Source organism: Crassostrea angulata, chromosome 3 (genome assembly GCF_025612915.1).
Source record: "Crassostrea angulata isolate pt1a10 chromosome 3, ASM2561291v2, whole genome shotgun sequence".
Taxonomy (NCBI): Eukaryota; Metazoa; Mollusca; class Bivalvia; order Ostreida; family Ostreidae; genus Magallana; species Magallana angulata.
The window spans coordinates 10,936,057-10,962,948 of NC_069113.1; the positions used below are offsets into that span (position 1 = coordinate 10,936,057).

General features: G+C 34.3%; 2 protein-coding genes and 2 non-coding genes across 4 annotated transcripts; all 4 read right to left on the bottom strand.

The window, feature by feature from the left end:
* Positions 1-17: 17 nt before the first annotated feature.
* Trnai-uau (transfer RNA isoleucine (anticodon UAU)) lies at positions 18-126 on the bottom strand. The gene is made up of 2 exons: positions 89-126; positions 18-53 (listed from the first exon to the last, which is right to left on the bottom strand). It is a non-coding gene; the product is annotated as a tRNA-Ile (tRNA).
* A 4,255-nt stretch (positions 127-4,381) lies between these two features.
* Positions 4,382-4,492, bottom strand: Trnai-uau (transfer RNA isoleucine (anticodon UAU)). The gene is made up of 2 exons: positions 4,455-4,492; positions 4,382-4,417 (listed from the first exon to the last, which is right to left on the bottom strand). It is a non-coding gene; the product is annotated as a tRNA-Ile (tRNA).
* A 1,232-nt stretch (positions 4,493-5,724) lies between these two features.
* Positions 5,725-7,874, bottom strand: LOC128177277 (uncharacterized). Its single transcript, XM_052843932.1, has 4 exons — positions 7,789-7,874; positions 6,677-7,199; positions 6,422-6,526; positions 5,725-6,311 (listed from the first exon to the last, which is right to left on the bottom strand). The coding sequence occupies exons 1-4, from the start codon at positions 7,838-7,840 to the stop codon at positions 6,158-6,160; spliced, it is 834 nt and encodes a 277-aa protein (XP_052699892.1). The 5' UTR covers positions 7,841-7,874; the 3' UTR covers positions 5,725-6,157.
* Positions 7,875-9,239: 1,365 nt separating this feature from the next.
* On the bottom strand, positions 9,240-26,139 carry LOC128179076 (sodium/potassium/calcium exchanger 4-like). Its single transcript, XM_052846569.1, has 18 exons — positions 25,527-26,139; positions 21,915-22,138; positions 19,868-20,019; positions 19,497-19,581; positions 19,090-19,193; positions 17,725-17,799; positions 16,883-16,962; positions 16,688-16,791; positions 16,100-16,208; positions 15,853-15,949; positions 15,528-15,631; positions 15,342-15,400; positions 15,017-15,107; positions 14,516-14,594; positions 12,244-12,358; positions 11,826-11,938; positions 10,153-10,218; positions 9,240-9,527 (listed from the first exon to the last, which is right to left on the bottom strand). The coding sequence occupies exons 2-18, from the start codon at positions 22,111-22,113 to the stop codon at positions 9,384-9,386; spliced, it is 1,776 nt and encodes a 591-aa protein (XP_052702529.1). The 5' UTR covers positions 22,114-22,138; positions 25,527-26,139; the 3' UTR covers positions 9,240-9,383.
* Between the last annotated feature and the right edge of the window lie 753 nt (positions 26,140-26,892).

Below are 26,892 nucleotides of genomic sequence, written 5' to 3' on the forward strand. Positions count from 1 at the left end.
CTATTATATTAAAAATCTGCTCCGGGTGAGGCTCGAACTCACAACCTCCGCATGCCTCAATCTGTGTGAACACAGAGAAGGTACTGACTATAAGTACGGCGCGCTAACCGATTGTGCCACCGGAGCAGTTGATAACATAATTATGTGCAAATTATGCAAATATACAATAAGGTACCCAATTTTATTAATTTTTCAAATACATAAACTTATTAAATTTTAATTTAGGAACAAATGTTATCAATAATGTAAGTGGACATAAATGCTACGAGTCAAATTGCAACAGGAAACATCTATCATAAATTGGTTCATTTCGATTTTAGTTATGAATTGAGATCCTCCTTAAATTTACTGGCACAGCTTTAAGTAATTTTGTTCTATACATGTAATTTCGCCTCTCTCATGATTACATGTTACATTAATATTTGTGTGGACTTCTTGTAGGAAACCAAGTAAAAGACGAGCGTCTTAAATAAACAATAATTATTTATTTAACTTCTTTCCATATGCATCCATCCCTTACGATGCCAAACATTGACTAATATTCCTTCAATTTGGTAAATGTGGTCGGGAGTCGAAACTGGTATCGCAAACAATTTTTGAAAACAAGATTCAATTGAATCATTTTTGTTTTGTTTTGTCAGATAAGTTCATTTCCAGCATAATTTGACCTGTATGGTTTGACCAGTTCTTATCAAAATGTCATTTCCTATTTCATCAATACTTGTAGATCGTAAAAAATTTTCGCGAATAAGCTCGTTTAAAATTTCCTGATAGAGAAAACAACATATTTCAACTCAGTTGTATATATCGTGGACTGACTGAGAGCATTAAGTGCTAACGAGATAATACCGGTAAAATAAATAAAATCGGACGATGAACTTAAAATTAAAAGGCACGTGTTCCTGGCCAATGTGGCAATAAAGTTATCAAGGATAACATGGTAAACGCTAAACATTGTAAGCCAACTTATCTTCGCGACAACTTCACTTCGCGATTCACAGGAGAAACACTGGTTCGCATCGACTTATTTTCGGGATCAAAATGAAGGTTATCTGGAAAGTAATATACAATATATTCAAGGTAAGAAATAATCGCGATCACGATATTCTTGCAAACTTTGCAATATTTCTCGCACGCGAATAATAGTCGGTTTACTGTAAGTAATACGTAATTATTCTAGTAACGTCGATGTAAATCATTTATGGGAAGGTTAAAGGGGCATGGTCATGATTTTGATCAAAAATTATTTTTCCGATTTTAATATTTACAATGCTTCAGTAAGGCATTTTTAATAGGCGACCGAAATTTGAGTGTCATTTGCTGAGTTATAAGCAAGTTACAGAGCTTGAAGTTCTATTCTATGTAAACAAGGCGTTTGTTTACATTTTGAATGTTGAAGTGAAAGATACAGTTTTGGACCTAAAATGAATGTTTTTACTTTAGAAACTGTTTATTTAGGTTTAGAATTAATAAAAAGATGGACAAATCAGCTTGAAAAAGATTTTTACAGGTACATTTATCACCGGGGAAAATATGGTGTTTCTATATATCCGGCGACAATAAAACTAAAATGCTCTAGATGGTAAAAAGCACTTTATTTGAACTTAAGGTCGGTATGGGTGATTTCTGGGAATCCAAAAACTTCACCCGAACAATCCGAAACCTAATTCCTCTCTCCCGACAATGGTGTATAACACAATATAAATAAGAACTGAAAACAATAGAAATTAGCACTTAAGCACGAGTGACATATGTCATAGAGTAAAACTTCAATATGAGTGAGTCAATTAAATCAAAGGTGAGGTGTAAGAGTTAATAAAATAATTAAGCAATTATAACTGAAGTGAATTATTGTCTTGTACAAAGGGAAAGGTATATTTATGAATAGATAACAGTTACTCAAATTTCACTCCAGGATAATTCCCTCGCGCTTCGAAAAATGAGACGTGCTCGTCTAGAAGATCATCGGAATGATTTGTAGGGAATGTGCGGTCTGTATCTCAGCGTCGTTTGCTTAGGTCTTGGCCGGAATATGCAAAATGTGTTCTACATTGCGGAGGTCCACAACTGCAACACGGCATTCTAGGCTGAACCATATTTTAAACGAACCTTTGTCGTCGGTCGCCACACCAGGAAAATATTCTTAGCATTCGAATGCAATAAATCGGTCGCTTAAAAGAACATATTAGCATAATGGCAAAGAAATCCACACACGAAACACACAGAACGAGAACAAGTGTTCGCAGGATGACGTCATCCCGCTCTTGTTACATGCTGGATGGAATCCAGGCGTAGAGTATGTCCGTGCAAGTCCTGGGATGTCCAAAACTCGAAAAGCAGCGACGTTGGTATATGGTCGTGAAAGGCGGTTGAATCTTCTGCTCTTGGATTGTATTATCGGCGTTTGTTGATGCTCTTGGAAAACTCGCTTGGTTGCTGGTACGCAGGACCTAACTGCTACAAAGTATATGTAGCAGCTCCGGGTAAAATACCCTTAGGATATCTCCACCAAACTATCACCGGGGAAAATATGGTGTTTCTATATATCCGGCGACAATAAAACTAAAATGCTCTAGATGGTAAAAAGCACTTTATTTGAACTTTAGGTCGGTATGGGTGATTTCTGGGAATCCAAAAACTTCACCCGAACAATCCGAAACCTAATTCCTCTCTCCCGACAATGGTGTATAACACAATATAAATAAGAAATTGAAAACAATAGAAATTAGCACTTAAGCACGAGTGACATATGTCATAGAGTAAAACTTCAATATGAGTGAGTCAATTAAATCAAAGGTGAGGTGTAAGAGTTAATAAAATAATTAAGCAATTATAACTGAAGTGAATTATTGTCTTGTACAAAGGGAAAGGTATATTTATGAATAGACAAGTTGCTGTCCTTTAAAAAAGGACTGCAATACGTGGACCATATGTATGTGTTTCCAACGAAAACGTGAAAGCCTTTAGATTATCAGATATTCCACCGACTCAAGCCGCCTACTTTTAACCATTAAATTTGTACGTTGTATTACGTAAATGTATAGCCCTGACTTTTCATCTCAGAATTTAAAGGGTTCATACTTCTAAAATAATTATGATCTATATCAATGAAGATTGCATGTAAAGTATCAGGCATTCGGCGAGTTCTACTATTTGCGCACACATTACGCTTTGCACTACTTTGTTAACTATGCAGTGACAGCTTTGTGTAAATTAATTTCATATTTTGATGCATTTTTCTTGAGATCTTAACTTTTATACAGTGACATAATTATTCAATCATCTATTATATACAGTCACATAATTATTCAATCATACTTAAATGCTTAAAAATTTTTAATCGGGAAGTACTCTAGCCTCGCCTACTATAAAAGTAAAGTTAAGCTACATGTATATTCGGAAAACAACACAACATCGCAAATTATGCTATTTGAAGCGCTTCAAGCCTGTTGTAGTTTCGGCAAAACATCAACTTATTTCATAATACTGACAGTTCATATCACATGCTGATCATTTCTTTCAAAGGAATTCTTTGTTTCTGTACTGTTTACCGATAACTTTACATTTACAGCGCCTTTGAACTTATGTGTGCATATGGCATGGAATCCCGATCCCGATTCAGATAAACGCGTGCTAGCCTGGTTCCCTGAGATACCCATTACGTACAGGAACCAGGCTAGTTCATGCGCAGGCTGAATTATCCCCATAGCATCCGGTTAAACCTCGCTTATATATTTTCTGCGTGGACGTCAGGGTCCACGCAATAACAGTTACTCAAATTTCACTCCATGATACATTGGACCTATGTAAACAAAAACAGGGCACGAGCCTTGTTTACATGACAAAGAATTGTGAGCCCTGTATCTTGCTTATAACTTCACGAATGACTCTCAAATTTGATTTGATCACTAGAAAATTGTAAATGCCGTTAATAAAAACAGAAAAATAGAATTTGACCAAAATCGTGACCATGCCCCTTTAAGGTATGAATATTACGACTCTTTTCGATTCATATGAATGAAATGCATTTGTGTTTAAAGTGTGAAAAAATCAACAGTTTCTTTAAAACTGTTCTTTGAACTTGAGCTAACCTTAGAAAAAAGAAAAGAAAAGAAAATCCCATAGTCAAAGGGATTGTTAAAGTACACAAAATTATAACACATTTTGTGGTAAGTAAGTATATCTGTTACAAGGTTGGTATTAATATCTTAAGCATATTTTTGGGGTTTTTTTTAGAACTACACATACCCTGTAATCTTGCGACAAACAGTCACGGACTGATATCGATAATCTTGATCTTTATACTGGTGAATCCTCGTTCATTGATAACGAAGAACTTTCCAATAGAAACAAATGTTTTTTAGGTAAAAAAAAAATAGACTGCTCCGGGTGAGGCTCGAACTCACAACCTCCGCATGCCTCAATCTGTGTGAACACACAGAGAAGGTACTGTCTATAAGTACGGCGCGCTAACCGATTGTGCCACCGGAGCAGATGTATTTACGTAATTTGCCTTTCTCAATCAGTTAAAATATGTGTCATAATTCAATATGTCCCATCCTAAATTATGTTAAGATTGATTCATGAATTACAAAATCGTTAAAGAAAACATCGAAATTTTTGTCGATCCATCTATATAAATTTCTGACTGTGTGTCACAAGTGATTACTTTACCGATAAGTTCAAAACACAGATCAGCAGATCAATACTGGGGTTTATTATTATTTTTTTTAATATGAAACGCCTTACTGCAAAATGAGATTTTCAAGAACATGATTGCTTGAAATTGTTTTAAATGCAAGCTCATTCAAATAATATAGTTTTACAATGGTTCCTCATTTTTCATATCCTAAGATTATATATAAAGGCAGAGTGGAATATGTTGATTTAAAAGTCTTTTTTTTTTTTAAGTTACGGGTATGAAAGTAGCAAGTATTACATGAAAAAAATAAATAACCCACGTTTGCATGTTACGTAATAATTGCTGTAGTGATTGTTGCCATTAAAACCCAAATGAAAAACTTAAGAAAGGATTTTAATGTTAATAATTGAATATCAAAAGATTTAACCAATCAGGAAACAATCCACGGAAAGTCAAAATTAGTCACCATTTAACAGTGTACGGGTATTCATTCAAGGACAAATGAAAACTGGTTAGAGCGAGATTCTGTTTTGTTGGTACCTGTATGAACACAAGTGGATTTCTTTTCTTTTTTCATACAGTGAAGTCGCCAATTCGGGGTCTCGTCAGACTGTTTCTTTGATATTTTGCAAATCTGTTCTATTTAAATTTTATACTATATGTAGGCCTATATTGAAAGTACATTTTGTGAGTTATTAAGATTCATTTTCTTTTTGAAAATAAATTCCCGGAAACAATATTTACAGAGGCATTTCAACTAGGCATGGTTTCCCCACTTTCGAGTCATTTTCTCCATTTTCGGGTTATGTGACTTCAAAGTGTCAGTAATGTCGGTTGATCGTCTCAGAACAAAATGTTTGTTCTGGGGGTTTTTTATGCTTCAGTTTAAACAAGGTGACATTAAATACACACGAGTGACTCGGAATTGGAGACGACCCGGAAATGGCGACTTAACTGTATATATAAATGGGGATTACTCTGTCAGAGTTAATATAAATAAGATACATCATTTATTGAAATAATTACCTTAATTAATTTATTATTTCACCAATATTAAAATCAAAGAAAAACAAAGTGTAAAAGACATTTAAAAAATGATTTATACACGAAACTAATAAATTACTATCACACAATAACTCAAAATCAATCTCTGGTATTACATGCACTTTAACACACATTAGGACTAAGAAGGAGACTAAAAGATAAAAGTCTAGATCCGATATAGGTACAATGTAAACCATTACCATATATCTTATTCCAGACGATGGGAAGAATACATCAATTTTGTTGTTCAGTATCCTATACGCTAGAATGTAGCGATCGCAATATCCCAAAGCTGCTGTTAATTAATTTAATAAAACACAATAGTTTCTTAAGGGCCTATCTTAATTCAACACATCCCATAAATAATCAACGTTATCCAACGACAGAATGTTGGCCTATTCCACTATCCTTGAGTATTTTTCGGGGTTTTGCCCCGTGGACATCCGGCACTTTATGTTCATCGGATCCACATCACTGTCCAATGTTGGCCCATTCACAGTGAGTTGGGAAGTCAAACTGCGCAAAATCTAGCGGGGGGTAGTACGGCATCGTATCGTTCCAGATCAGTATGGGTTGCCGGGTGTATCTCTGTATACAACCTCCATATGCGCAATTGGGTTGTTCTCTATAAGAGAAAAAACATGGTAACTTGTTGTGCGCTCACTGAATCATTGAAACCATAACATTGGATAATTTATCAGCACAATTTAATAGGAACCGACAATATACACTTACGGACAACGCTCAATAGCAAAAAATTGGCCCTCGTTTGGAATTTTGATGACTTCATAAGTTGTGTCACCAACAGTCACGTTTTCGTAGGTCTCAAAGAACCTGTCACTGGAAAACAAAGTGAGTGTTGTTATTATTATCAATATCAAAAAGGTAGAGTACACAGAAAGGTCTTGTGGCAAAGTCTTAACGTACTTTAAATTCAATTATTTGTCATAAAGTCTATAAACTTTATAGTAAAAAGAAAAATTTACTCACACTTTACAACAGTCACAGATGTAGGCTTTTTGACTAAAACTCCCTGTAATAGTTGCTTGGTCCGATTCTAAAACGACATTAATATTTTTGGTCGCCGTTGAGACAGTTTTGGGTATCAGGATTTTCCTGGACGGTTGAGCGCGCCACTCTCTGATAGAGGGCGTTTCAATCACTTTAGTTTTGCCCTGTTGCATTTCTGGAAGTGTGTAGAGTTCGTCCACAGAACGGAATAGTCCCGGAAACATGTTCTTCACCACGTCTTGGTCCGGTATATCACATTTTCCAAACGCTTTATTTACTTTGTTGTATATATTCTTCTTTCCCCAGCCTTTTTTCATTAGTCCGACGGCCTTGGGGGAGTACACCGGGCTCCCATTCATCATTCTGCGTTCAAAATTTCTCAGAAAGTTTGGGTTCCTCCATTGATTAAAGCGCGGACGCCTTCCCGGGCGCTGTGATGACGAACTGTCTAACCATACAACTGCTAACCAACACACAACCAAAACACTGCCGACGTTCATAGCTGAAATAAATTGTTCCTATACAATCGTCTTTTTATACATCTTTTGTATATAGCTTAAAGATATTCCCCATTTCCGTTGAACTGCGTAATGAATCACATTGGTGAACAATGCAGTTTGATTTACTTTGCAAACATTGCGTAAACATGTTACCATGTGTTTTTCTACTGCTATCTCTGATTGGCTAGAATTCGCTGTCCATTACAATATTTTTAGAATACGTAAGCATACCAAAGCTTATACTCATTTAAAAAAACAAATATTTTTGGATATAAATTAATACTCAAGGAAATTAATCTTTTTATTAGCTTTGAAGTGTCAGTTTAATTTAAATTCACGGGAAAGACCCTTTTAAATTAAACAAAAATTAGATTTTTAAAAAAAGAATTATGCAATGTAGATCTTGAGACCTATTAATAACCACCATATAACACGCATGAAAAAAAAATTGCTGTTTCATAATGAAATGAAATTTTAAAATTTACCTTCTTTAATCTTCTTTCAGACCTATATTTAGTTTTATATATAAATATAAATTACACAACACACGTGACCCCTTAGTGTTTATATGATCTACAAGGTCTGTCTTACCTGCGTAGAGTGTGGGAGTCCAATGAGGACCGGAGAGAAAGCTTTTATTCATAAATCGTGGCCTACCATATGACGCTAGATTGATGTGTTTACGTCTGACAGTCCTCTGGCAGACCAAGAAGACCATAAGGTATTTCTTATAACATCCCTCAGCTAGGGGAATGGGGATAGCGGCTCATTGATGTTTTAGGGCAGGCCCTAACTGTTATGGATTTCATCCCACGCACGACGGATTTACTGATTCATCGATATATTTAATTTTCATCTTTCCAAGTAAAACTTTTAAAAAATGATTAAAGAAGGCTTGGTGGTCAACAAATTCACCTCATATTTTTAAAAACCACTTAAGAAATATTGTATTCATTTTTAACTTTAAGATTTGAACATTTCCCTATAATTTTTACTATATATAGAGCTTTTCTTTTTATGGAGATTTATATAGTCTAAAAATGGCCACGACCGTCATTGGAGACGTCTTTGTGTCTTATAGCTAAAGCTGATATTGAAATTACGAGATGTTAAACACATTTTTGGTGAAAGGTCTTTAATCGACCGAATTAACCATACTTAAATCGACATACTTTTACCTCAGTTGCAAACAAGAATATCCCAGTAGTTACAAAACATAAATCTAGAGTGTTATTATAATAGTGTTAGAGTTTTATATATACTAGTACCTCAGGGGCACAAAAATTAATTTTTTTCATTTTCGTTCTTTATGATGTAATATTTTCAAAAGGCAATTCTAAGACGTTCCTAATTGTGCACTTTTGGAAGTTCAATTAGAAAACACTTTGTTGTCCCAGATGTAAAATATCAAAGTTTAGAATTGAATTTCCTCAGATATATTCGAGGATGAAATATCACGATTCTAGGGTGTTTGTTTTTTTTAATTTCACTTAAGACATGAAGCTGTTAAATGATCATCACAATTAGACCACGGGCGGTATTGCTAACCCGATAAACTACATGTATACGATGAATTCATGCTTGAATTACTCAGTAATACTCCAACACAGTAATGGCTTTAGAAAGCAAGTCTTCTTTGTAAAAGTTTTACATTAAAAAAGAGTCTTATTTATCAGAGGCTCCCTTCTCCAACCATATCTGTATCATAATTAATGAATGAATATAATGGTACGTAACAGAACCCAATATTGGTTTTATGTAACGAAGATTTTTTGATACATTTTTATGAATATACAATGTATTGTAGATGCATTACTTGTGGTCGTGAATTATACTTATCGGTTTTTGTTGGAAAGGAGCTTTCGCTAAAAAGTATTTCGCTGAATGTCTCGCAAAAGTATAAATTATACATGTATTTTTATGTGTTTTTTGCTACATGTAACTTGATGAATAAATCATTTTCCGCAAAATTTAACACACGATTCAAAATCCATACCACTCCTCCTTACAAACCGTCTCTTTAATAAATTGTCCGATTCTTGCACCACTTTTATTCCACAATAATTTAATAAAACAATAATACAATGAACATATATATATTTTTAAAAAACCAGCATGATAAAGCAAGATTTGTAAATAGTCAAAATGTCAATTCAATTGTAAAAATGTTCTAATATCTCCTAGTGCTATTTACACATCGGCGGATTCACGAACCCGAACACATTGCACTCGATCATGACAGAAATCAAAATGTAAACTGCATACACCAGAAGACAGAAGAAGCCTAGGCGGCGAGTCAGCCTCCAGCGGGTATACTTCAAAGCTGCAACCTGTGGGGCAGAGAAAACAGGAATTTCACACAACATTCATTAAATTCCAGTAAATGCACACAGAGCAATTTTAACAAGACCTTTGACCTTCGGTATAAGACGTAGCTATAATATATATGCATTTCTTGCGTCAAATCAAGTTGAAAATGACACTGGTCTGACGCTAAAAATGCACAAACTACGTAGGCACAGCTAAAAAGTAAGACAACATTTGTCAACGTGCTATGACATAATGGCTGACAATGAAACAGACAGGCCTATTTAACACAACTATCCAAAAGCCACCGTCTTGTTAAAATAGCTCTATCTGAGCAAGAGTATGATGATAATCTAAGCAAATATAAATCCAATATCAAAAGAAAACAATGCTAGAGAAAATTTAACACAGAGTACAAGTATTATGATTTTCGTCAATTTATCATTCAGACACAAGATAAATCTCGTTGGGGGTTGGGGTCATGTAGGCATCTGTTGTTGTTTGTTTGTTATTGTTATTGTTGACGTTTTATTTATCGTCATTGTTTTGCCGTTCAAATAGAGACACACAGTTGTTACATCAATCTGTAATTCAGATTGTTTTTAATTTTCAATTGCACAATCATGACTGTGACTAATGCTTACTTACTAGAATAATAACTGTAAGGAATAAAAGAAGTATTGAGAACACCATTCCATTGCTGTTTATATGTACCTGCAATGAAAGAAAAATAATCATGTATATATAAACAATGTTCTGCATTATATTGTTTGAGAAAAAAAGAATATAAACATATTGGGTGGAATTAAATTAATTTCAATCAAAAAATTATTATAACAAAGAAACCCAACAAACTTACTGTACGTCAGCAAACTAAGCGTAGTTCCAGAAAAATACTAAAAAGTACTATGAATTAACTGTAGTACCAAAAACTTACTGTAGTTTCACAAACACTGTAGTTTTATAGACTTTCTGTACAACCAGCAGCTGACTGCGGTACTCTAAACATACAGCTGTACCACAAACTTAGTAGAAAGTTGCAGGTAGTAGCAGAATCTCAACTAAATGCAGTACCAGAAACAAATCGTAGTTCTAGGAAATTATACTAAAGTCTGTCCCAAGATATTTAATGCACTTTTATATGGCCCATTTTTAATTTAAATACACATACCTGTGAAAGAAGTGCAATTGAAATCGATGAAAGGGAAAATTTCTAAGAGATCTTCATTGACACATTATTATTTTTCACTCATAAAAGTTCACGGTAACGTAAAGACATTTCTTACGGAGATTTATAATGGGGATTGTTTACATTTTTTCTCTCCATTCGGAAGTCACTCGGGATTATTCGCGCAATTTTTCAACGTTATCATACGGGTCTGCTGCAATACAAAATCCCCGTAGACATCACATTTTTTAGCCGTGTATTGAAACCTGATAAGCTATAGGGGGCGTTTCAACAGAGAAATCTTGGAAATTTTTCATACTTTTGAATGAACATTATTTGAACCCTGAGGTATTTATGAATATCGCCTAATTAAGCAAAATGTGAATCCAGGATATCTTGGGACAGAGTATATAGTGTTAAAAACTTACCGTAATTATATACACATAATTAGTAGTATAAACTTACTTTATTAGCAAAAATTCATTGTATTACCAGAAACTAACCATAGATCATAAATCTACAGTAGTGCTAAAAACTTATTGTAGTACTTTAAAGGGGCATGGTCACGATTTTAGTCAAATTTTTATTTTTGTTTTTATTATTTGCAATGCTTTAGGAATGCATTTCTAATGATCAAACAAAATTTGGGTACCAGTCGTTGAGTTTTAAGCAAGATATGGGGCTTACAATTCTTCGTCATGTAAACAAGACTCGTGCCCTGTTTTTGTTTACATAGGTTCAATATACCAGTAAAAAATCTTTTTAAAGCTGGTTTGTCTATCTTATTATTCATTTTGAGCATAAATAAACAGTTTCTAACGATTAACACATTCATTTTAGGTCAAAAAACTGGAATTTGCACTTCAACATTCAAAATGTAAACAAACGTTTTGTTTACATAGCGAAGAATTGTAAGCTCTGTAACTCGCTTATGACTCATCAAATGACACTCAATTTTGGTTGCCTATTAAAAATGTCTTACTGAAGCATTGTAAACATTAAAATCGGGAAAATAATTTTTGACCAAAATCGTGACCATGCCCCTTTCAATATACTGTAGTACCATAAACTTACTATTGTAAAAGAAACTAACTGTAGCATTAGAAACATACTGTAAAACAACGGACTTTAAAATATAGTACAAGAAACTTACTGTAGTACCAGCATATGCAACACCAGTTTTCAGAAACCATGGTAACGATAGTCCTAACAAAATGTCAAAGACGTTGCTTCCAAGAGAATTGGAGACAGCCATATCCCCCATACCTAAAGCGACGAAGGACGGAGAAAAAAGAAAGGCTGATATGTTATAAATAAAAAATAATAACCATATGTACTTTTACTTCGTATTTTTTTAATATTAGACAACTTGCTTCTTTTTAAAGAGTTTCTTGTTTCATGAAAGAGGGCTTGCCATTTTTAGACAATGCTAACCTCCTTTGGGGCAAAGAGCTTCGTTTAAGATACAGGAAAATATTAAAATACCTATTACTAAATATAATAGTTTTTCTCTATAAATCAGATTTAAAATATTAAAAGGTAGAAGTGAAGGGTTTATGTTTCGGTATAACCTTGTTTGGCAACGAAGACACTGGCCATGGCGTCCGGTATACTGGTCCCGGCCGCCAGAAACGTTATCCCCATCACGCTGTCAGGTATACTTAGCGTGTACCCAATCAGCGTCACCTGTAAATATCACGTAAAAAGACTCAGATTTAAAAAAAAAACCAAGAATATTTTGTTGATAAATAAGTAGTTTAATATGTAACTTATATGATTGATTAATTCCTAGCTCTCTGATTTGCTTATATCTAATTATCTCGAAAAAACAGACCGTTATATTCACCGGCACGTGACCTAGGAGGTCAATATAATAAGATTTGATTTTTCTCTACATTGGACTAAAAATAGACCGTTCAGTGAAATATCGCGTTTCTCAATTTGTTCGGCTATGGCTTCATACCAAAATCTTTGCTTTACACTCAATTTGATATATCTGTATCATTTCGTCGTTGAATCATATAATAAAATAATTATTGCTATTTTTTCGATCAATACGATGATAAAGCTACCCTCGAAGTACAATATTCACCTCGCCTCTGACTCGGTAAATATTGTACTTCTCAGATAGCTAAATCATCGTATTGACCTAAAAAAACCAAAAAACAGCAATGATTGTATAATATTTTTGGGCACTATTATACATTTATTGCATGACGGTTAGGGAGGTATGAAGATTTATTCCTCCAGGGAAAATCATATTTCCCGAGGGCAAAGCCCAAGGGAAATATGATTTTTCTGGGGTAATAAATCTTCATACATGTATTAGTATCTCCTGAACGTTCATGCAATAAATCGTTTATTATACCGAACGACAACTGATAATTTATTATACATCTGATTCTACATGTAATCGTTTTTCAACTCTTGTAAATCAATAAGTTTTTTAATTATTTCTTTGACAGTTTTTTGATATAAAAAGGATTTAAAACGATTTTTGGTAGAATTGATCATTTTACATCGCATGCTCATCCCCGGGATTTTTCACACGCATGGATCCGGAATGAAAATTTACGTGGCTTTCGAAGGGGTGATATATGATGAAAAATATGATGATCACAGGGAAATATGAAGTTTGATTGCCCTGACACGTGATTGCTTATAACCAATCCGATAACACGTTACATTGAATTATTACGATGAGGTATAATACAAATTACTCAACTGACTCATCCAGTGAATATGAAATACGTGTAATGATGAATCAATAAATAAAGCATGCTAAGCATGACTCTGAAGTATGGACGTCAACGAGTATTCGAGTAGGCTTGCTACACGACTACAATCCCTTGGTCACGACGACCATAGACTAACGTTTTCTTGCTCGTTATTAACATTTTATTGATTTTCTAAACGCAGAAGTTTTGAGCTACGAATGAAAATACAGTTTTCTTTTATGATCCATCGGTGCCTTTGGTGTAATTCTTTTAAAATTCTTAAAAGCGGCTATTATTATTACAAATGTCCAAAGTCTCTTATGATTTTGTAGATCAAATTGTTGTTTAGAATAAAAGAATACTTGGGCATACTTGTAAATGAGGAGACAATTTGATGTTTCTTTTACTGATAAATCTTAATTCATTTACATGTAGGTATTGGATTAATTGTTTGTATAATCAAAAATCTTAATCATATCATATCAGGGCGTTTGTTTTTATAATCATTAAACTGTACTTGTTGGTTAGACACGGGACAATGACTTAGCATGGAACAAGTCACGTTTGATTTGCCTAGTGTTGGTAGCTCAATTATGTGTAGTCGTCACAAGAAAAAGGAAAATCTAATTTAGATCATTTGCAAACGGATATTTAGATAAACATATTTTTCATTTTAAATCAACTACATTAAGTACATCTAATTATAAGTTTTTAAAAAATCTTTTTGAGTTAAGACGCGGTGTATGTGACAGTTCCTAGCATTAGAACCATTTTAACAAGACCTTGGACTTTCAATAGGATGTAACTATCTATTTCTTGCGTCAAAACAAGTTAAACTGACGCTGGTTTCGAGCGAAATATACACCGATTGCGTAGTCTTCGCTCGAAAGTCAGACAAATCTTGTTGATTTCAAAGAGCCAAGACTGGGTGGCCTAAAGTGAAATAGACAAGCCTACGTCACATTGCCGATTGACACAGCTACCAAAGTCCAAGGTCTTGTTAAAATGGTTCTGTTTTTGAAAAGGACACACAGTTATATGAATAAATCAACGACTTAAGCCCCAAATTAAGGGACTAATCTTTCGGAGTAAAATTATCATCCCTAGTCTGAAGTAAAGTCTTTACCATCCAAACCATGACGTAGGAGTATATAACAATCCACAGCACGGAACACACGAATGTGGCCATAAACCAATTCTCCCACCTATAATAGAAAATAATTGTGGTCAATTTAGTGAGTGAATTAACATCAAAACAACTTTCGGTTAAATATATTTTAGAGCAAAATGCAAGTCAAGTTGCAAGTGATAGCGATACTGTCCATTGATCAATCTTAAATTGATTTCCGCTCTGTCAACCTCATGCATCGACTTTCATTTTTTGACATTAGCAACTTCACTATCCCGCAACTTTAATTTAATTGGTGATTTTTAAATTTTTTTGTGCATTTATTGTACATTTTATGAAATAGATCTTGGTATTTTTTAATCTAATCAGGTGAGGAGTAAATGAAATTTTCCAATTATTTTGTACATCCGTTTCATTAGTATTTTAATTAGAATTGAACAGAGTTGTCATGCATTAATCCACTCATTACGAGATAGCGCGTCGATTATTTCTCCATACCTCTCCTTCCGACAGTCAGGAACAGTGTAATATAACATGAACCTCAGTGGATAGATGGCGCCCCATCTGGCAAGCTTCAGAATTCCCTCCTCTGATAAAAAAAAAATACAAAACCGCTGCTAGTCACAATAGTCTCTGTTCCAGGAATAGTTTTGTTGTCATTTGTGATATTTTTTTTTCAAAATACAATTTAATTTTTTTCATTTTCCCTGTGTTGTTTGGAAAGAGGAAGGGGAATGTACCAATCAAAAGGACATTATTTAATAAACAAAGAGAGTCATTGCAGGAAATGTCTAAATCTATAGAGGTAGCTTTGAATGCATACCCATCTTTGGTGGGGTTTTCCATCCATCCAAGTTCTCTCCTTCCATGGTCAGATTAAACCTAAAGGAATCGATGAAAAGTTCAGCTCGAGGACAAAAATATAAAGCTAGGGTGCAATAAAGAAAACTGTACCAGAATTTTATATCCTAAAAAATTGACACGATTGAGAACAGTAAATGTCACTCACCAACCTCTTATAGATCTGGTGTAAGACAAAACACTAGACTTCTGGGCCATTTTCCGGAATTGCTGTCGCTTTTGCAGGTGAGTATCGGTAAGCATGCGTCTCCGCTGGAAAGTTAATTACGGGAAAATTATTAGAAAATGTTAATTAACGAATTCCCAATTCCATAGAATATCTTAAAATGAGTGATAAAATTAGTTAAAATCATCAAATGAATTTCAAACAAAGTGGAAAAAAGAAAAACGAGTGTTCGAAATGTTATAAATTAAACAAAAAAGGGGGCTGTTGTTAGCTACAGCTCATTAATGACGGGATGGCTGGTACCTACGTATGATATAATGAGGAAAGCCGCGGCGCGAAATCTCGTTTTGGGTCTGAAACGTTTCATCATCATCAGTCGAAAGATAAAATCACAGAACTTTGGTCTGAAAGAGAAAAAAAGCAATTTATCAGAAACACGCAATTCTTGGTGAAATAATCACAGCTTGGACTGTTTCGCAGTGTATTATCTGTCTCATTAAGAAGTCTTAAACATATTGTATTGAAAACCCATTCCTAAGGGTCGATAGACGTACTTGATTTTGGTTGATTTTGCATATTCGTCAGCTGGGAGATCGGGCTCGGAGTTCTTTGCAGACTTGTGGTCCACTGTGATAAATACATCGTCATCATCTTCGAACACCTCTGTCAATATATTGCCTTACTTTAAGTGACGGTTTTGGGATATAATAAGTACATGTGTATTGTAATATATGATACTATTATTTCATTATTTTAATTATTTGATATACAGTAATGTAAATACATTATTTAATTAAACTTGCAATTTGGTAAGTGTTTTTATCTATATTTTATATAAATATATATACTTTGAAAACGTAATCTCCCGTTCTTACAACTTATGTTCTGAAACTTACATGAATAAAGAGAGTTGGTGGTCAACAATTCATCCATCATATTTTTGTTTTAAAGCTGAAAACTTTATTTTCTTCTAAGAGTGTTTATATAAAAAAAACTATAATACAGTTAAGCTTTTAAAATTTTTTAAATTTTTTCAACATCTCAGTAAAAAGCTCTTCTTTTTTAAGAGATTAATAGAGTCTAAAAATGACCACGATCATCCAACCCCCTTAATGACCCAATGATATAGACAAATCACCAACCGTAGTCTTTACTGAACGTTTTGACGCCATTGACGGGGAAGATATTTGAGGAGATAATTTTATCGACTTTCTCCGACACCCACGCATGGATCGGAACGTCAAATCTGTTGAAAGTGAAACAATTGTAATAAATCAATCAGGCGAAAGTTGGATTTATAAAATGCACAAGTTCCAACTTCATATCGATCTACATACTTCATGACAAGAATGTATCCTCCATAGAAAATCAGCATCAGAAGGGACTCGTACCAAGTCACCTTTCCGTCTTGGACTACCTACAGATACAGGTTTGTTTGCATTCAATACATGTAATTAAGGTAGACATTTTCTTTTCCATTCGGGACCAGGCAAGAGTGAGATCGGTGCAATGCATGATGGGACAAATATTATTTGGCATTAATTAAGGACACACAATTTCTCCAATGTCAACTATTTAAAAAGAAAAAGACTTTTTTCGATAAACTATAACAAAACTTATCACTTAATTCTGCTTAACAAATCAGTTTTTATTACAAAAATCAAAAACATGCATATATGCTTGAAATCCGCAACATTATGGATATTCAACAAAATATAAATGATATTATAATAAACAAAATTATATCAGTTAAGGATTAATAATAAAACGACCATAAAATTATTTTTGATGTTCAGTTTGGATGAGAGAAATGCGTTTTTTATTGCGTTAGCCATAAACCCTTTTTGACGACAACAACAACAACAATAAAGTCAACACAATGATTCCATAATAGTGATACATTAATATTGTGTGGAAAATTTTACATTGCACATTAACACTTATGAAGACTATAATGTCTGACCAGAATCAGGACAGGATACCATAATGCCTTACCAGAATCAATACAAGGTACCGTTCTGACTTGCAAGAATAATGACAGGGTACCACAAAGTCTTACCAGCATTAGGACATCTACAATGCCTTACTATAATCAGGACAGGGTACCACGATGTCTTACCAGAATCAGGACAACCACAATGCCTTACCATAATCAGGACATGGTACCATAATATCTTACCAGAACTAGTACCACGACTGAGAAGGAGTAGTAGACAGCGTCACGTGTAAACGACCACCAGGTCAGTGCCACCACCTGAAAGATTAAAGTTCTTGATCAAGATCAGGCTACTCTTGCTTAAGAAAAGAAATATCCTCACGTGGACGTTTAACACCAATTCGGCAATTGGTCAATCGATCAGCATGCATAGAATATTTAACATATCGACCATGGATGGTGTATTGCAATTTTGTTGTTTTCCTGATCTGAGTTTCTCTTTCATAAGTCATTAACCGATTAGACATCTAGAATCGTGTTTTTCAATTTGAAAGGGAAATTGCTTAATTCAGTTACACATAGTGAGACAATAAATTGTTTGCTCTCACGAAACTGTCATATTAGATTTCAACAATATTCAAGTGATCAATAAGGGCTTTAAGTTTCCCAGATCTAAGCATAGTTTTTCAATTAGATGTGAAGCGACATATTCATATCTTGTATCGAATTCTACAAATAGATCAGGAATCTAAATGTTGGAGCAATATTTAATGGTGATTACAGTTTTATCGAAAGCTAGACCCCTTACTCTAGCATAGCGACCAAATGTAATCCTTTGCGGCGGTGATGACACAGCGATCGCCCGCACAAGACCGATATTCTTCGATCGATAAAAAAAGTATCGCCTTTATCTAATTTGGGAACACTCGGGAGACCCCCGATTCTATCGGCTGTCACGCTAAATCCAATCAAAACAAATTTACTCACAGCCGACTGTTAAATACTGCTTTACATTAATCAGCCATTACGCCTCGTTTTCATTATTTTTTAGTCGTCTTAATCATTTGAATTTTGCATGGTTTACAATTTGCTTGCTCGGTCGTGGATTCGTTAAAACAAAGTCGCGCGACTTTAGCAGAAAATTTTAAACATTTAATACACTAACTAGCGCGTTATGAAAAGCAAAAATTATATGTTGATGTTTTCAAATCAATTCCCTTTGTGCATCCGTCCATCATTTAGTCTATTTGTATGTTTCTTATTAAACGGTAAAAATAGCTTTTCTTGAAATATCATTATTGGTATTCTAGGATTCTTGATATATTACGTTCAGAATGTTGGAGGCGTTTAAACCTTGAGGGATAATTGTAAATCAGCATCAGAACAAACAAAAATGGACGTTGATCCATTTATAAAATATTTGTGGGGTTTTTTTTGTAATCAATGTTTATAGTACATGTAGGTGGTGCTGTCTGTCCTAATCAAGCTTTTAACAATTTAGATCAATATACGCACAATAGCATCATAACGTACATAGCCTACTTAAACACTCCATAAAAAGAACAGGAAATCAATCTATTCGAACACTCTCGTCGATTATCTATGTACCTCTCCAGCCAGTATCCCGCACAGCCCGATCACAACGAGGATATTAAACACTGCAGATCCAACGATCGTCCCTACTCCCACGTCGCCTTTTGTAATAAATACTCCTGGGTAAAAATGAAAAATGAAAGTGTTTGAAACATTTGGAATGTGTGTGTCGTTGTATGTTGTATTTTCATAGTTCATAACCTTAAGTTTACAAAATGAAAAAGTAAACAATGGGTAACTACGTTTCATAGTTAGATATACATGTATGTTCATTTTAACGTATTTTTTATGTAATTAGTGGTGTCTTTCGTGTTTTGTGCTCTCTGTTTTAAATAAGAAGTCCATGAAAAGACATAGACATGATATTAATAACATGCAAACACTGTTCAGTTTTATAAGATGGCAAATTTATATGTACTGACCGATAATAGCTGTACATAGCTCGGGAGCGGAACTTCCGGCAGCCATAAATGTAGCCCCTGCCACGTCCTCACTAAGTCCTAGTTTCTAAACAAAACATTTAAAAATTTAAGCGAATGGATTCGAATAACTCCATGAATATGTACGTCTTTTTAATTAAATTTATGAAATTAGTCGAGACAAAATTTTGTATGGGTTGTTTTAGAAGTCAATGCAGCGGCGTTAAATTGGGAGGGAGGAGATGGTTGAAGCCAAAAAAGAGGTTTAAGAAAAAGCCCGAAGACTATTATTTTTTCTTTAATGTATGATTGTACTTTTAGTTTATCATACTTTTTTCTATGTTTTTTACATTTCATAATATTGAGAGACTTACCGCACTAATTTTATCGAGAGAGGTAACGAAGTATTCGTCACATACAATAGCAAGTGCAATAAACATATAGATGACCATGATGAGATGTAGAACGAGGCCGCCATGTTGTCTTTGTTCATTGTTGAAGGCATCTGGTGGAAACTCAAGGTATGCTGTAATCAATATAAATCAAGATATTTCGAGTTACATAACATTTCATTGCATTACTACTTTGTTCTGTTAAAAATTCCACAAAAATTAATTTGTTCCAGGTGAAATCAATATAAGCGTTTGTGAATATTGTCTGCTTGTCTGGCTTTGAAAACTTTATTAGCTACTCCTTAATGCGCCGTACAAATACACGGGCTAAAACATTAAACAGTGCTTGCCTGTGTGAAAAATCAGCTGTATATTGCCTTTGCTATTATAAAACTTTGATTTTAATTGCAAGTATGAAAACATCCCACAATAATCTGAGGAGCCTATCCTACAAATCAGGTGTACTTGCTTAAAAAAAACTGCACCGCGCATAATAACTTTGATTAGAGACAAACTTCAGTGTGTCCTTCACAAATAGTGAATAGTAAAAACAGTGTTTATACATTATGATTTCAGACATCTTTAAGATGATCATATACAGTGTATTTCAATAACCAATAAACTTTCTTCCATCAGCTACATGTATGAAGGATGTGTTTTTTAAAGACACTCTGATTGTGGGGGTTTTGAAAGGATTGAAGAGTTGCGGGGGCATTCAATATGGTTCATTATTAATCACCATCTTTAATCATAAGATATTGATCCATAACCTTGAATTCCTCCATTTTTGTATAGAAAACAACAAATTCATCATAAATCACCCCAAGAAAGCCACAAACACCAATACTTTACCACGTTCCGTTCTATATTGGGGTTACTACGGTGTCCTTTACAAATATTTGGATTCTTTCTAATCGTTTTTTTTTTATTTACAAAATCTAACTTTTCTTAAGTATATTAACTGTTCAAGAAAAAATGCGTCATGTTAATTTTTATAAAGATTGTTACAAGAATCTGAGGGATCGGGATTTTTTTTATTTATATATTTTAGGCTAAGAATTGAAGTAAGGAAAAAGATACTAGTAATTCATAAAACCTTCACATTTTTTTTCCTTTACTAGTGAATCTAAACTCATAACTAAAACAAAACTTTGTTTCATCTTGGGAAAAGATTAAAGATTCGTAGAACTTTTCAATATACTAGTATCACGTGCACAGACGTTCATATTGATAACAGTGCCACAGGATCCACAGATTCTTTGATTACTCAAAAAAGTCATGCACGTGTCATTTAGAAAGGTTTCACAATATTTGTTTCGTTTCTAAAATACGGTTGGGGGTGGGGGTCTATTTTGATGGGGTAAACGGCTATCTTCTCTAATCTTCATCAATTAAAAAAAATGTGGTGGCCGATATTCAGTATAAACCTTGGCTTTCAGCAAATGATACCATTGAAGTATGTATTCCAGCATTTCAAACATATCTCTCTTTTGTTTTCAAAACATCCAGATTCCATGGCCTTCGCATCAATCTTAGTTTAGCAGGTATTGCTTTTATGCAGGCTGAAGCCATATTTGCAGTGTGTGTTGCACTAAGAAATCGTTAAATGCAAAACATCCCATCAGTGGATTAAAACCAACGATACACAAGCCGAGTTCACCGAGAACTCCTCTTTCCTATTCGCAAAAAGTTTGCCTTTAGATAGACGACATACACAGGAAATTCCATACCTAGGAAATTCCATGTAGGTATGTTCCTTCGTCGAATAATTTTACCAATACACAAGAAAAACTTCATATCTCGGTGTCTAGACCTATATGGAATTTGCAGATAAGGCGGAAAATCTCATTAATAAGTTGAGATTTTGTTTCCCAAACTTTTCATGAGTCACATTTCTACAGATCATTTACAATGGCCCGATGTGAATTTCGCAGTGTTTTTGTAGCTATTCGTTTTTTTAAAAGTAGAATATAACTTTTAACTAGTTTAACTATCGTTCTGTACAAACTAACACAAACCCAAAGCTTACCAGGTTCCGTACAAAACTGCCTTTTCAGCACCGTGATATTTGGAATGACGTTACTGGCAGACGAATTTGTAACATTGGGAGCAGACGATGTCAGAAGATGAAGTGTGGTCGTCCAGAAGATGGTGGTCGGGGACTCATTAGAAGGTGTTGTGTCGATGGATGATGGCAAAACTGTCGTCTGATTAGTTCTGTTGGCCATATTCTAGCCACTGGCCAGTCTCGTGCTAAAATAATGATAACATAATCTCATTGAGTGATATATTGATTGAGTGGAAATCAAATTGGAAGTGAGAGTCACCGATGTTGTAGCAAGATTGTTTCTTTTAATTTGGACTGCAGAATTCTACAGTATCCCGGCAATTCACGATCGCGATCGTCTGCGTAAACCCGTGCTTCATTAATTACAGGAACTTGATAATGGTTGCTCAGAGAAGTGAACACGATGTCTGAATAAGGTCGGTCACTGACAAGACGAATTTCTTCACAAACTGTATAGATCTCGAGTAATAAATGTTACATATTTAGATCGTCGTATTTTGTTAAGTCAAAAGGAACATCTTAATGCAATCTTTTAATATATTAATCACTTAATAATAATTAATTTTAAGATTCAATTGTTCTTTTTTTTCCGAAGACTCAAATCAAACAATAATATTTGAGTACCATCTACTTTGATTTATGTTTATTTTGTTTGTTTTAGATACAACAGTTTAAAGGGATAATGGTGTTTTAATGCAAGCATTTTAAGAATAAAAATGTCAAAACAATATTAGCAAATCTTTTCTCTTTAATTATTTAAAACCCTGTAGAACTACGCTAACCGCTGAATTCCTTCCAATCAAAATTACAACATAAGAATCTTACATATGAATCTGATCATAAATAATTTTAATTGAACAGGTAAGTGAAGACGATGTTCTCATATTGATCATCACCTATAAATACCAATTTCCTTAAATAAACCAACAACCGGTATCGACTTAATCAGTCGTGAAAAAGTCTCTTCTACCAATCGATGGCAATGTTGTTAGGTAATTTACACTTTGACCCCCCTCCTTTTTGACACTCCCTTCCTTTCGCTGACGTGGTATCGTTAGAAAATCATGAAGTCGTTAACGTCACAGGGTAGCACAGAATTAAAATCAAAGAAAGACAAAGGGCGAGAGTAGGGCGTGGGAGGACAGTGGTTGGAGATGTTACGGGGGAAGATCTTCACAGCTCCAAATCGACCAGCAAACGCGGTTACAAAGCCGCAATGTTGCAATCCGATGATTAGAAATAAGTTCTTTATACTATTGGCAACCTTTATACTAAGTTCAATCAATGATGTTGGTAGAATATCGAGAATCCACTATACCACAGAAATGACTGAGCCCACTCTCAGAATCTCTGTTATCAGATGATGCAAGGCTTGATGGCATTCTAGTTATCTCTGATCTTCCATAACAAACTTGGTTCATAGAAATTTATTTGGAAAGGATCATTATTAGAAGTCGTTAGATGAATGTATAATTCTCAGAGATTTAAAAGTACTCTAGCACCAGTGGACGTGGAAATGGAATGTCATTTTACTAACAGTAACAGCTAGGTCCCAATTTCAATGATGATGGTTGTTTCTTTTATGTTTGCATCAGGTCGAGAATATTTCCCTCACTTCGAAGCTCAACCATTTCTACTGGCCGACTCTCAAAAACATTTATGTTTCATTACAAGTTTTATATGAATTAAATCTTTTTGAAAACATAAAAAGTTACACAACTGAATATTGCTGCTAATTCATCACGACATTGAAAACTAGCTTGAAATTTGTCAATCCAAAAATAGTTATACAAATACCTATATTAGATACTAAAATTTCAGTAGTGTAACATTTCATGTTTTCAAAAAGATTTGATTTGTTTCTAATTTTTCCGTAAGTATCGTCAAACCCCTTATAACTACCATTCTTGTTAAAAATTACTGCAATTTGTTGATGATAAACGTTAGGCTCTTACATTCTCGTACATTGTTGCTTGATAGTAAGTACCACAACTGGCGATCGCCGAAGACCTCATAAATATACGCTGTGCAGTACATGATTCTATCGAAAATGTGATTTCGGTTTGATCAATTATTGTGTATATTGCCACATTTATTCTTTTCTTTTTTTGAAAGAAAAAACGATTCTGAAGCCAGAGTTGATACAATAGTCGATGTAGCGTTGCGATATCCTATTTAATTTGTATTTTGAAATAAGTCAGGTATTGAAATAAGTTCATGGTATTCATACGACTTGATTTTTTTCTTGAAATTAATTAAAGGGTATTTTGCTTGTCCACGCAGTCTTCGTCACATTTGTTGTACGCCTATTAATAACATCAATTAAGCATCTTTATCAGGTTTCTCCGGTAACATGCATGTTTTCTTTATAAATGTTTGCATATGTATTGAAGATTTAATATTGTTACAGACGTATAACCATTTTGGTTTTATTTTCAAATGTACGGCATGCAGACGCTATCCCTTATGTAATAATATGACACAAGACATCGGCTATTACGCTGTCTATCACATTCTCTCTTTGGCTATTTTTTGGCCTATAAAATTCTTCAATAGTTTCTCAATAAAACCGACGTCAATCATCTTGCAGAAGAAATAACTACGTTTTTATTGTAAAGGATATTTCATTTTACTCCCCTTCTCTTTAATAGGAATATGCTTTCTACAGAATTTAACCGTTTCTCGATAAACATTGATCGACCCAGAGGAAATGTTTTTGTTACACCGTTAGTTCTTGTCGCGACTGGGTTTTTTTAATTGTCTTTTTTGTTGTTGGACATACATATCAGTGTAGTAGTACGTTTTGTAAGCAGACGTAAAATTGACCTACCAATCCATTCACGTGATAATTTATGGAATCTAAGCCGTTCCCATAACAACGGCTCGATGTCAATGATCTACGAATTAATTACGTCTTTTTTAGGGATTTTAAGTATACTGTATGTATATGTAATCTCTCTCTCTCTCTCTCTCTCTCTCTCTCTCTCTCTCTCTCTCTCTCTCTCTCTCTCTCTCTCTCTCCTTAAATGTAAGGGGTTTTCCCGGCTTATTACAAATCCGTTGATCTGACTCCTCGCTATGGGATTAAAGGTAACTATCTGCTTCGATCGAGCTAGTTTGCATTGTTTTATATAATATGCGTTAACAAAGTGTACAAAGCAGCATTTATAAAACCAAAGCATCAAAGATCGAGTGATGCAACAAGTATTGGATGGAACGGAATAGTTACTCAGTTATCTATCAAATCCGTGATTTTCATTTCAAAGCAAAATTATTTTCTCCAAATATTAAAACAGAAATTTTATAAGACCTCTAGATACAGCTTTTGTTAGATAGAAATTAGAAAGCGTGAAAAACTTAACGTGACTTGCAGGTGATTTTTACAAAAGAAAATGGTCAATATAACTATGTAAATTTTGATTTCTGTCGATGATAACTAGATACAATAAAGATTTTCATTTTTTGAAGCTTCACGAATTTCTTTTCAAGATTATTCAAACACTTCTTTCAATTTCATACTATAGTATCTAAATAAAAACAACATACACAAATCCTCAAAATTACTTTTCTTACCGGGGAGTGTTCTTGTTAAATCCGCCGATAATCCAGCGATAATCCAGCGAAAGCTTCGGTGTCTGCGGCGCCCTACAGCTAGCTTAACTGAGCCCAGGAATGATTGAAAACTCCGGATCGATAGGACAACTCGGAGGCAAATATGTTCGTCAAATGGACAACAGACCCCAGTTCATTCCACCCCGACAGTAATATGATGACTGCACGGATAATGGTATCGGGAGGTGATGGGGCACCTGTTATGTCGACGGGTAGAAATGAAAATTGCCCTAATAAGGCCCCTGCTGCTGGATCCGTGTAAGGATTTGTTTTTCTCATCCGATTTTGGATTTGATTGACTTCCTGGTCGAGTCACAGTGTGGCACGCGGGGCTCTGATTGTATACAGCTTATTCTAAGCCCTGTCAGATCTTTACCTCCCGGGAGTCCAGGAGTCGCCGTAAATGAAGCAGGGATAAATGAATGCAACACATTTTACGGGACCAAACGGTCGACAACGGAACTAATGAATTGTTTTGTATGTGGGTCCGCGATCTCCAAAGAATTGTATTCCTTTACCATTCTTTATGAATGTAATAAACTAGAAATATTGTAATTCTTCCGTTTTTAATGCGACATCATAGCTTCCGTGTCTTAGGTTAGGGAATCATTGGTTTATTGAATATTTTCCTGAACAGTTATTTAGGTATTGTCCTTTCTAATCACTTAAAGTTTGGCTTAAAGCAAAAAGAAGCTGTAGAATATCTACAAGACTCTGTATATGTGTTTCAGAATTGGTGAAATCGATTAATTTTGTATGCTCTTGAGTATGTTAGGTAGTTCAGCAAGATTTCTACTCGCTGTGTTTAATATAACGTGCAAAATCCAATTATAATTGAATTACTAATTCAATTAGTCTGATTTTTATTTCGAGAAAAAAATTCACTGAATGTCAAAAACAAAACTGCCATGTTAGACAAAATTGCCATGTTTGGCAATTTAACTGCCATATTTTAAGTACACTGCAAGACAAAGAATGCCTAAAACGGAAGATGAATTAAAATTCATTGCAACAAAATGAATTAATCCTGCAGTTATAGAAAAGTTTTGATAACATGTCTCTGCGAGAGAAACCCTCCCTCCTCAGCTCAGAAATGGTATTTTGTTGTGAGGTTTGAAGTGTATATTTCCGCGTAAATTGATTCACCAGTTTTTGAAATTCGGTAAAGTTAATCCCCTACATTCCCCAAAGAATAAATTATATTCCAAAAGAAAACTTGAACCTGAGAAATATTAGGAGAAATTCTCGGGAAAGTGTTGTAAATTAAATTTGTTTTTGTTTTCTTTGTTTGTTTTTATATATATTTTGATCGCATCTAATGATTTAA